The 11,895-nt window shown below is 47.1% G+C and overlaps 1 protein-coding gene across 1 annotated transcript in view; it reads right to left on the minus strand.

The window, feature by feature from the left end:
* Positions 1 to 6: 6 nt before the first annotated feature.
* LOC102379287 (1-aminocyclopropane-1-carboxylate synthase-like protein 1) overlaps positions 7 to 11,895 on the minus strand; it is an 18,868-nt gene continuing 6,979 nt past the window's right edge. Inside the window, 12 exon segments of the mRNA XM_006028432.3 lie at positions 7 to 422; positions 639 to 792; positions 1,188 to 1,330; positions 1,922 to 2,063; positions 2,222 to 2,267; positions 4,147 to 4,236; positions 5,002 to 5,102; positions 7,631 to 7,708; positions 9,567 to 9,664; positions 10,179 to 10,245; positions 10,891 to 10,960; positions 11,707 to 11,777. Of these exon segments, the coding sequence (XP_006028494.2) occupies positions 127 to 422; positions 639 to 792; positions 1,188 to 1,330; positions 1,922 to 2,063; positions 2,222 to 2,267; positions 4,147 to 4,236; positions 5,002 to 5,102; positions 7,631 to 7,708; positions 9,567 to 9,664; positions 10,179 to 10,245; positions 10,891 to 10,960; positions 11,707 to 11,777 (1,356 nt within the window). The 3' untranslated portion in view covers positions 7 to 126.

Consider the following 11,895-nt stretch of genomic DNA (forward strand, 5'->3'; position numbering starts at 1 on the left):
GAGCTTTAAAGAGCAATTTCCTTGCTATTCAGAAGAGAGCTCCTTTGCTTCAAGTCACTGCCAAGCAATTAGGGCCCAGCATCAATCCCTGCTCAGACGTGCCACATGGAGGAACAGAGGCCACTACTACTTCCCCACCAGTTTACTGAAAACGTCATAGATCTCTGGCTTCTCTTGTGCAAACTGTTCTGCTGTGTTCTTCTGCAACCAGTCAGATGAGCGCATCTGCTGCTGCAGGAGGCCAATGAGGTCACCAAGATTAGAGCCACCAGCACAGCCTGGTTCCTGATGACGGGACACAAAGATGACTTCATCTGTGCTGTCTGCTTTACCCTCTTGGTCTGATTGGCAGGGCTGATCCCTTTCCTCAGCCAATATCTCACGTTCTCGCTCTTCCAGGACCTTACGAATCCGTTGCATGCCTGGAGTGGTTAAAGGGCATAAACAACCATGGATTGGGACAAAGTTGCAAGAGTCTCAAAATCCCAGCTGGGTCTACATAGACTTAAGATATGAGAGAGAAGAGAAATGGAAAAGGCCAGGGTTACAGAGTAGCTTGGAAAGGGGGAAAGAGGTAGGGAAGAAGGACTAAAGCTGGAAAGGCTGGGGAAGGATAGGGGATGGGAAGCACTACTCACCTAACTGAAGTCGGTGCGTCTTGTCAGCAAAGATGATGCGGAACCAGCCGGGCTCACTACACTCAAAGGCTTTGCCACAGGACAGCAGGACTTTGTTATCGAGAAAGCGTCGCCAAAGCAGCATCTCCTCCTCAAATGTTCCTGTCCTAAGGTACTGGGAGCAGCAGTACAGACAGGCAAGAGGTTGGTAACATGCAAGGCTCAGTGATCCTCACAGGCTGTGATCCCCACAGAGTTTGGGGAAATGGGGTTGGGGGAGGGGCTTGGGGCTGGGAAGTAGCTGAAAACCCTGGGAACTGTAGCTATGGTAGGATAGGGGTGAGGAGAAGGAAACACCTTCAGATACATAAGGTCACAGCAAGAATGAAAGGATATCTATAAAAGGGTCCTTTGAGGGGTAATTACCAGAAAACTTACATATCTCCTTTCCACTCATCAGGAGGATGACATATTAATACATTTGTTACAATTCCAAATTCTACTCCATGATCCATGGTGCATGCATCTGGCTCAGCCTCAAGAGTAGCCTCCCTTCCTGAGACTACTGACCTTTCGAAAATCAATCCAGACAAAGAAGCCTGCATTGCGGTTGAGGAAGGGAACTCCAAGGGTCTTCAGTTCATCTGTCACATAGGTATGGGCAGCTTTTAGGCGAGCATGATTGGCCCGCAGATACACTTGATTGATCCAGTCTAGCAAGGGGGAGAAGACAGAGGAATTTTACAAACTAATCAAGAATTCAATTCCACAATGGTTTCAGCCCTTATCATCTGATAAGAGGATTGGGATCAATAACATCTCTATCCCTTCTCACCCCATCCCCTTCTTTCCTCACCCTCACTTCTATCTCCTCTGCAGAATGGCAGAAACACTCTTCAAAAGGTTGGTGTCCATGCTGATCATCATACCCTTTCACCTCCCTGTGGGAAGTGCCCTAGGCACCACAGATTCTGGGTTGCTGAGCAGAGCAAAGCTAAAGATCTGACTCAGTTTCTCTCTTCCCACACACTTACACCCCTTTGTTTCTGCTCAACAGACCATGCACAACAGTGACCATTGCTGTGCAAATAGTCATCTCACTTGTCCAACCTGTTACTTTAACTCTGCTTGCTATAAACCCTTAGAGTTGTCAGCCACATCTTATATGCAGCCCAAGGGTTAAGGCAGGCTGTTAAGTCACCTGTTCCAGGCTACAGATTCCTTGGAAACATAGGGACCAGATCCTCTGAAGTCCTGAGATAACAAAGAATGGTAGATGATCACATGTGAAACCACTGATTCACCTCTGTCTCTGAGCAGCTGTGCAATTTTGTGCTGGACAGGCCCACAAACTCCATGGAAATAACACAATGAGGCGACAGCATTGGCGACATCTTGGTTCTCCGTGTACAAAGTGCCAAACCGAATTCCAGAGACAGCAAAATCCTGCCAGAAGCACAAGCACAGATTACATTACTACAAATAAATGTTGGAGTGCCAGTACCATCACCTTGCTCTTTTCAATCTGGGGTCAAGGCCTCAGGAGATACCAGGCCAACTGTACAGTTATGTTAGATGTAGCCTACCTAGTACATAGTACTCACCTTGCTTATGCCCCACATCACGTGAGTCCTCAGTGGATCAGGCAATCTGCAAGTAAAAGGGTACATGAGGATAGTTAGAGTCACAGGTGCTCAAGTTTTTAGATCAGCAGTGCAACATTCCAGAAACAATAAAGCAACATTTCATTAGGCCCAACAATGCAGCAGGAAACATGGGTCAAGTAGCACAAAACCACATGCTATCTACCATATTTGCCCAAATCCAAGATGACCTCCCAACAAATAGATTCTATACAGGGAAAATGATTAATTTGTTATAATTTTCCAAGTATATAATACAGTGATTGGAGGATCATCTTAAAGTCCTCCCCCCACACTGCTGCAACAGGGAAAGAAGCCCCATCTCCCCTTCCATGCCCCTCCACTACTTGCTGCCCCTGCTGCCTGCCCCCCCTACCATTTGCCCCCCCACGCACCTCCCAGAGATTTCCCCTCAGCCACTTACCCTGAAGTGGCTCTGTCTATCCAACAGTGGCAGCAGGTATGGCCTCAGCCACAGAAGGCAGTGGCTGTGGGTCACAGCCAGAGCTGCAGCAGCTCCTCTGCCACTGTACCATTTCCCCCATGCTTCCCTCTTTTGCTCTTCCCCTGCCATCTTCCCCCTCCCCCATCACCACAGCCTCCCTTGGACTCCCCCCACAACATGAGCCACCCTGGCCCCAGCCTCATGGCAGCTGCCTGCCCTGGGTCAGTAGTTAAATCCAAGAAAAGGGGGTTTATTCCCCATGTTGAATATGAAGGGGAAAAAAAGTATCTTATTTTCAAGTAAATACAGTATTTTTAAAGCCACTACAGGAACTAGTTTTAGACATTTTTCAATACTTAACAGCTACGTTTTGTTGCAGATCATGGACAAAATTGCTAGAGAAGCATATACAAATCTGCACACTCAATTCTAGAAATCAGGGCCCTGATGTTAGACAAAATAAAATTAATTTCTTCATTATTGTCTTAGCATTTCAATGAAGACATTTTCCGGGCAGAATTTAAGACATTCTCTTGCAAAAATGTTGTGAACTCAAATTTAGTAACTTTGGGCTAACATGAGACAGTAAAACTGAGTAACTGACTTCCACTATCCATGCAAGTAAAACATAATAAAGAAACAAAATAAATGGAGTATAAGAAGATCTTTTAAAAATGTCTGTTCAATATTCAGCTAAGCTATTAAACAACATTTGTAAGAATTTTTTTTTAAAATGAGCTTTGTAACAACTGTCTCACTTTTATCCTGTATTTAATAAAGCAAATTCCTAGTTCTGGAGTAATGCTGTGATTCTGCTGTTGTGAAATCTGATGGTTTAAACCAGATTCAAAAAGGGACTGGACAAATTCTTGGAGGAAAGATGCATCTGTAGTTATTGAACACAGGAGTTCAGGGTACAGCCTCTGGAGGCAGCAATTGAGAGGGGAGCATGGGAAAAAACCTGATCATACTCTGTTCACTCTTCTTTTCAGCATCCATTTTCTGCCACTGTGTGACACAGGATACTGCAAGATGGACCTGTAACCTGACCCAGGAAATGGCAGTTCTCTTATAATAAGTAAGCAATGCTAAACACCAGCCTTTACATATACCTATAGAACCAATGGGATGGGACACCAGTGTTTAGAAAAGAAAAAAGGCAACACGCAGCAGAAAAAATGAGCTTCCTTTTCAACCTTTTGGAAGAGTCACAAACAATGGACTAAAACACACATTTAAAAGTATTTCCAGATAGAATAGTTAAGATTGCTCTTCTCTGGCAACCTTCAAACCATACAGACTAGATGGACCTGCAAAGCAATCATATGAGATGGACCCAGTACCTGCTGGGTCACAACTTGAATCTTAGGCATAAACCCCAACAATGGCAGCAAGTTGCACTCTTGTCGACAGGTGGCTAGGGAAGTAGAACTGGCTTTACCTGTCCATCCCTAGAACACTGTGGAAAGTGGCTGATTCATCAAAAACTGACAGCATGTAGATCTCATCTACTACTACATGCAACTCATGCCTGAAATAAAAAAAAGAGAGATTATGAGACTACAATACCACAAGTTTGGGTCTGAAAAATCAGAGGTAGATTCAAAATTCTGGGGAGACTTGCTTTCTACAAATAATGGGGCATCAAAATTTTGCCCAATCAAGGGGCAGAGAGGCACGTTCTCAGAAATTTAAGGGCCATGTAATGTATGCATAATATTGGAGCAAGACCTACACAGCTCATTTAATCTCTCTCACCAAAATTATGTCAATTTCAGTAATTTCAAATTCAGACTTAGGTAACTTAAAACTAATTGTTATCATCACTTGAATAAGCTATAACATGATCCACCTAGAAAAGATAGGAAGTTAGAGGGGAGAAGCTGATTCATGTGAAAGATGGAATTTCACCTCTCTCTGCTTCCCAATTTGTATGTACAAAACAGTTGTGGGGGAGCTAACTCAATTTCCTACAACAGCTGGTGTATCTCACCATATTCCTATGAGTACCTGACAGATTTAGTAAATTAATGCTCTTCATGGATGACTAGGACTGACAAACAGGTATGACCAACACCCCTTTACAAAACAGCTTAGCCAACCCAGGGATGATGAAATGGCTACATGGTGTGCCATCCCTCCTCCCATTCTTCAGTCTTCAACTCTTTCCTCTGTGAATCATAACAGATGTTTTTTCTGGTATACAGGATATTCAGAGCCAAACAGGTTGACTAGTACACCTGACTTGGAAAACTACCTATGACCTAGGTCTCCTCAACCCTTCAAGCTGACGCACCTTTTCGCAAAGTCCAGATAGTCACGGAGCTCTGAAAGTGAGTAGATATCACCTAGAGGATTTTGGGGATTCAGGAGAATTAAGGCCTTTACAGCAATGCCCTATAAAACAACCACCAACACAATATTAGAACACTTTGTTGTAAATTTTCAGCCCCCCTTTTCCTAACATAGCAAGACTCCTATTCATTTCACAAGAACTCACACCTCCACCATGCACAACAATGTATCTCACCCCAATGACCCGATCTGACCATGCATAAGAGGGCTGTGTGAAATTTCACCAACTGTTTTGTTTCGAAGCTGTTTCAACATGTTTCAAGCTCGAAACAGCAAATTTGAAACGAAACAAAATGCATCGAAACAGCTTCAAAACTAAATGGGGGCACTCAAACCGTTTCAAAACGTTTTGAGTTTTGAACCAGCCTGGTGGTGGGAGACAGGGGAGAGCTAGGGCTGCACTCCGACCTGCTCCGCAGCCCCATGTAGCTCAGCCCAGCAGGGAGCTCAGCCCTGGCTCTCCTCACCTCCCACTTGCCAAGCTGTGCTCCGATCGGCTGGCTCCATGGGACTGGTGGAGCCAATCAGACGGCAGTGCCGGCTCTGTCCACCTCCTGCCACCAGGCTGCACTCTGTGGGGCTGGCAGAGCTGATCGGAGCTCAGCGTCAGCTCTGTCGCCTCGCACTGCTGGGCTGCGCTCCAGTTGGCTCCGCCAGCCCCATAGAGCTCAGCCCGGAGGCAGGAGGCAGAGAGCAGCCTGGCAGTGGGAAACAGACAGAGCCAGCACCACGCTCCAATCGGCTCCGCCAGCCCCATGGAGCTCAGCCCAGCAGTGGGAGGCAGACAGAGCCTGCGCTGCACTCTGCCTCCCACTGCCAGGCTGAGCTCCATGGGGCTGGTGGATCCGATTGGGGCACAGATTGGTGGCGGAAGGCAGGCAGAGCTGGGACTGCGCTCCACCTCCCACTGCCGGGCTGAGCTCCATGGAGCCCAGTGCTGGGCACTGGCTACGCCCAGCGCCAGTCCCAGGTGGCAGTGGCAGCCTCCTGTTATTCAGGGCAGATCCTGGGGCCCACACCCCGGGAAGAGTCCGGCACAGCCCTGCAGCCCTCCCGGGGTTGCGGGCCCCTGGATCTGTGCCCAGATGACAGGAGGCTGCCGTTGATGCCTGGAGCCAGTGGCAGTATCCATCTTCCCCAGCGCTGGGTGCGGGATGTACTCAGTGCCAGTTCCAGGCAGCAGTGGCAGCCTCCTGTCATCCGGTGCAGATCCGAGGGTCCACACGCCCGGGAGGTGTCCAGCAGCCCTCCCAGGAGTGCGAGCCCCCAGATCTGCATCCTGGATGAGAGGAGGCTCAGACTGCCTCTCCAACCTGAGACCAGCACCGGACAAGATTGCTACTGCCGCAGCTTGAGCCTTCTCTCATCTGGGGCACAGATCTGGGGGCCTGCACCCCGAGGAGGGCTGCTAGGCTGTGCCAGACTCCTCCCAGGGGTGCAAGCCCCCAGATCGGTGCATCAGATGAGAGGAGGCTGCCACTGCTGCCTGGGACTGGTGGCAGCAGCAATTTTCTGTGGTGCTGGGTGCAACATGTGCCCAGCACCAATCCCAGGCAGCAGCAGCAGCCTCCTCTCATCTGGCACATATCTGAGGGCCTGCACACTTAGGAGGAGTCTGGCACAGCCCCGCAGCCCTCCCAGGGGTGCAAGTCCCTGGATCTTTGTGCTGGATGACAGGAGGCTGCTGCTGCTGCTGGCAAATTTTGCTTTCAGACTTTGAGGCGCAGTTTCTGAGAAACCTCTATACCTATCTCCTTGAACTGTGGCAGGCTTCATGCCCCCAGAAGGGGCTACCATCCCAGCAATTTGCACCTAAATTAGGCAACAAATGACAACATTTTAGGCATTTTCATGATTCCCCATTATAGCCTATGGTCAAATGAGTTGAAACAGTGAAACAGTTTCAACAAAACTAAATGGAACAGTGCTTCGAAATGAAACAACACAACAAAATGAAACACTGCCCCTTCAAAACAGCAAAATGGACATCAAAATGAAATGATAACGTTTCACACAGCCCTATTTTGCATAACAATGTTTCTCACCCCAGTGACCCAATCTATAGGAGGAAAACTCAAGTAAGAGATATTTTAGCAGAAATGAAAAGAATCTTTAACTACCTAGCTTGCACAGTAATTCAGAATATGAAGGATGAAATATAAAATGGGCCTCTGGTTTTAAGAAGAGGGAAGCCATAATCCTCCCCACCCCCACCGCCTCCTGACAAAGATCCTCTTACACTTCCTCAGTATACAAAAGAATCTGTTGTATCTGGTATATGAGTTTAAGATAAATGGGAAGAAATCATTTGTGAAGGCAACTAGGAATGGGGTGGGCAAACCAGGACTCTAGATGTCTGTTCACAAACTGCTCAAATCCTAGAATGTGCCTTAACAGGGGGACACCAGAGTAGGTAACAACAGAGCAGAAGTACAAGTGGAGGGGTTCAGAACTTACAGGGAAAGCTTACCCAAAGCTCTTATCTCTCTCTTGTACCTTCGAAATATACACCACTTTCTCTAGCAAACACTCCTAAGAGGCCCAACAAAACTAGACTCAACCACACTTACCTCTGCCCGGGCATCCTGCAAAGCCTTTTCTAGCTTGTCCACTGTGAGTTGAAAAGGCCGAGTGTTTGTCCCAGTGATCTGAAAAGGACCCAAAAGATAAAAACAAGTGCTGTCTACAGAACATATTATGAACCATATTCTCTGCAAAATTTCCCGAACTAGAAAATACAGCAATTACTTAGCTTCCATCCTCCCATTCCAAGACAACAACAAGGAAATAGATAAAATCAAAGAAACCCTGCTAATGGATCACACAGAGATCTTCCTGTTATCCTCACCTAAATTAGGATAACCTTGAATCGGAAAGAAGGGAGTTTTGTTTCTGAAGCTTATTCTAAATTTGTTTGGGTTTTTTTGTTGCATCATTACTGCATGTTTCTGGGAGTGGGCAATCAGAGCATAAACCTGGAAGCCAGAATTCTAATCCCACCTTGGAATAGGTCTGTAATCCTCAGCAAGTGACTTAAAAAAATAGTTTCTTTAACCAGGAAATGGGATAATACCTGAAGGCTACCACCTAGGTCAAGGATCAGCAACCTTTTGTTTGCATGGGCTAGAGCCCTTGACTACAGGCTGCAAGATTTCACTCTTCCCCCCTCAGCCTCCTAGCAGCCTGCTGCCTACATATTGCTTTGCTGCAGATTCCTGGGCCATCTGCAGCAAGTTTAAGCTTAGGCATGCCCCAGAGCAGCAGGCTCTGTAGTGGAGGTGATGAGCACATGGTACAGCTCCATACCTTTGATCCCCTGTGCCAGACTGGACCTCTATGAGCCGGATCTAGCCTGTGGGCTGTGGGTTGCCAGCCCTTGGCCCAGGTTGTTCCGAGGACTCTTTTCAGAGCATGAAAGTACTGAGTCAAAGGTTTTAGTCAGGGAGTACTGTTACTGTGCCTTCCACCAATACGACGGGTGCACAGATAGAGATTTTTTGGGCCGATACCGACGGCCGATTTTTAAGGAGCCATATCAGCCAGTACCGATATGATTCCAATATGCAGCCGGGCAGCTTGGAAATGAGTGTTGGGCTGCTAAGTCTGTTGTGGGGGAAGGGTGGTGGGAGCATAATGAGGCCCCCATGGTGAGGGAAGAAGCAGGGCTGGGGCAGGTGTTGCTCAGCTGGGGTGGGGCACAGGATGGAGCCGCAAGCAGCTTGTCCAGGGCGCAAAGAGATGGTTCCCACCCTGCACGCACCACGGGAGGACATGGAGTCATGTGCCCCTGGATCTGCGCAGGATGAGGGCAGGCTGCCACTGCAGGCTGGGACCAGGGGCTGTGCTCAGGGTGGGTGGCGGTGGTGCTGGGACGGGGCTGGGGGGGAGCTGCAGCCACCCCAAAATTCGCTGGAGCCCCCCCATAGCATTGCCGCCGCCACTGCTCACCCCAAGCACGGTCCCAGCCCAGCCCCCTGCCGGGAAGAGCCTGACACAGCCCCAGCTCACAGCAACAGGCCACCATACCCCACGCTCAGATCCAGGGTCCAGAGGCTCGTGTCCCCCTCGTGCCTTCCCAGGGTGCACGCAGAGGTGGGAGCTGCCCCCCTAAACATGTCCCCCAAATGAGCCACTCACGGCTCAGTCCCACATCCCACCCCGGCTGTGCAGCGCCTGCCCCACTCCCTCCCTCACCACAGTGGCCTCAATCTGCACCCCCGCACACCCTTCCCTTGCTTCCCCCACAACAAGCTTACCAGCCAGATGCTGCTCTCCAAGCCACTGGGCTGCACTCCTGGCCACGCGCATGCTGCGGCTGTGCTCATGCACAGGGCATTTATCAGCCACGTTATCGACCACATCAGGCAAAAAAAGACGATTTTCGATACTGTCAGTTTTCCCTATATCAGTACCAATCCGATATGGAACCGATGTATCAGCGCACCTCTAACTGATACCAATTCTTTTTACTTGCAAAGCTGTGCATTCCCCACCCTCAATTCTTACCTTACTGTCTAAATAGGCATAGACCAGCTTGACATTGCCATACAGGAACACACTTTGGGTGACACCTCCATAAAAGGGTGTGGCAATCAAGACAGCTTCTAAAACCAAGAAAACAAACCAGTGAACTACAGTCAAAATCTTTTCTTCCTTACTAGGGCATGTTAGTGATATTTTGGCTCCCAGTTCCATGCTCTATGGTCACTGGAAATTTTTAAGTTAGTGTTTTTCTCCATCCTTTTTGCAAGTTTCTTTTGGATCCAGTGCAAGCACTGGATCAAGAAACATCTATTCTCAAGAACCGAACTCAGCATCAATACACTTTAGACCTACATCTAGACATGCATCCATCTTGAAACAATGGAGGAACTTAGGAGTAGATAGGTGAGAATGCAGGAGACCTATGTTCCCACTGAAGGGATGTGAATTTGATGGCAAAAACTGCTACAGATACATTCTTAGCTTCCTCTACAGTCATTGCACTGAAGAAGAGCAGTGTTTGGGAGAAGGCACAGGGTAATTAATGACAACTCTATCATTACACCTCTGGCATACAGTCCTTGTATTGTAGCTACCATGTTATCAATCAATATGTCTTCTAATAATCCCACTTACCCCCTGGATCACAGAGGACTGTAGCTAATGCAGAAAACAGAGAGCCGCAGCCATTCAGCACAATCACCTATAGAAGAAAGAGCGAGACAGATGCTAACTCTACTCATTGAAGGACATCACTACAAAAAAAACTTCTGATAAAGTCACTAAAATCTGCTCTCTCCTCAGTCCTCTAGCACAGAGGTTCCAAACTTTTTTGGCCCAATGGGAGCCTTGTAGGCCCAATTCCAGACCATAAGAAGCCCTGTGGGCCAGCAGGCTGCTTGTTTAACATCACAGCTCTAGTACAACAGAACTACCACACAGTCATGAGACTGAGGCTTTATCCTGAGGTGCATCAGCAGAACAGTGCTAGAGAATATAAGAAAAGAACAATCTGAGCATTCTCTAAGTCCAGACAGAGGTCAGGACTGGAGCAGGAAGTGTTACCACAAAGCATGGGTGAGGTACCTTGGCAGGATACAGTGGAGCTGGAGGGAAAGAACAAGGGAAGCTACGTGCTGGAAGTGAAGTCTATTAAGCAAGTTGTGTATGAAGAGCTGTTGGAATGTCTACAAGTCACCATACTGATAGCAGTGATCACACCCTTGTTTCCTTGGTAAACGAGTCAGTCAGCTAAAGTTTAAATATTTGTAAAACATAATAGACAAAACTGCTTCATAATGAATGGCAATATTTTAGAAGACACACCAACAGACATTCAGTTACCCACATTTTCTGCCTTAAGAGGTGCAGGGGCCTTGCAGTAGTAGGTCAAAAATCGAGCCACTTCCTCCCGTAAGCTGATAAAGACACAATAGCAAAGATTGGTTCAGGTTATTTTCCAAGAGACTGAGTTTTCCCAGATCATTCAGAAAATAAATCAGGACACATTGGACACTGGTGGCTACAGCTAGAAAATAGGACAGAATATAACTCAGGAAATTGGTACCATGCTCTAAAGCAGTGGTTCTCAACGTTTTTAGACTATGGAAAATAGAGCATTTTTTCAATTACAAAGAACTCAGAAACACTGCAACTGGTCAGAAAGTTCTTAACACTGTTACTTCCCGTTTTAAGTCTCTGGGTTTATCTTGTGAATCATGCTTGCCCACGTGGCATTGCTAACACTACGCGGCAGCCCTGAAAGATCTCAAGGCATCCTGGTTGAGACTCACAGCTCTAAGAGCACCTTGTATGCATGATAGAGAGGCACAGAAAACATCTACAGCTCTGCTCACACTTCTGAAGTTTGTTTACTCAAGACATAAATCATGGGAAGAATTAAAGGCCAAAAACATCCACTGTAGTTACAGAGAACTGTGTGGGACTTACCCATCTACTTAATACAAGCAATACTTTTTTGTTGTTTTTAAAAGCAAACTGCTATCTACTCAGATGCATCAAGAATTGTAACTGTCTCACAGGTAGAGATTTGGGAAGAAAAGGAAGAGGTATTAAATAAGTTTCAGCTGACCTATGCAACAAACTTGGTCTGTATTAATGGATTCTGATTAGCAGGTAAATATTTATAAAGGAAACTACTTACAACATATGTCCTTTCCAATCAGGATATTGCAGCAAGGGAGGCTCCATGAGGTTCATATCACTCTGTGTCAGCTATAAGAATAAGAAGGAAATAGCACAACCATTAAAATCAGAAACATAGGCACAGCTGAACAGACAGTACCCACATGTACGTGCACACCTAAACATACCCACCCCATACTGACTTCAG

Source organism: Alligator sinensis, unplaced genomic scaffold, assembly GCF_000455745.1.
Source record: "Alligator sinensis unplaced genomic scaffold, ASM45574v1 scaffold441_1, whole genome shotgun sequence".
Lineage (NCBI taxonomy): Eukaryota > Metazoa > Chordata > Crocodylia > Alligatoridae > Alligator > Alligator sinensis.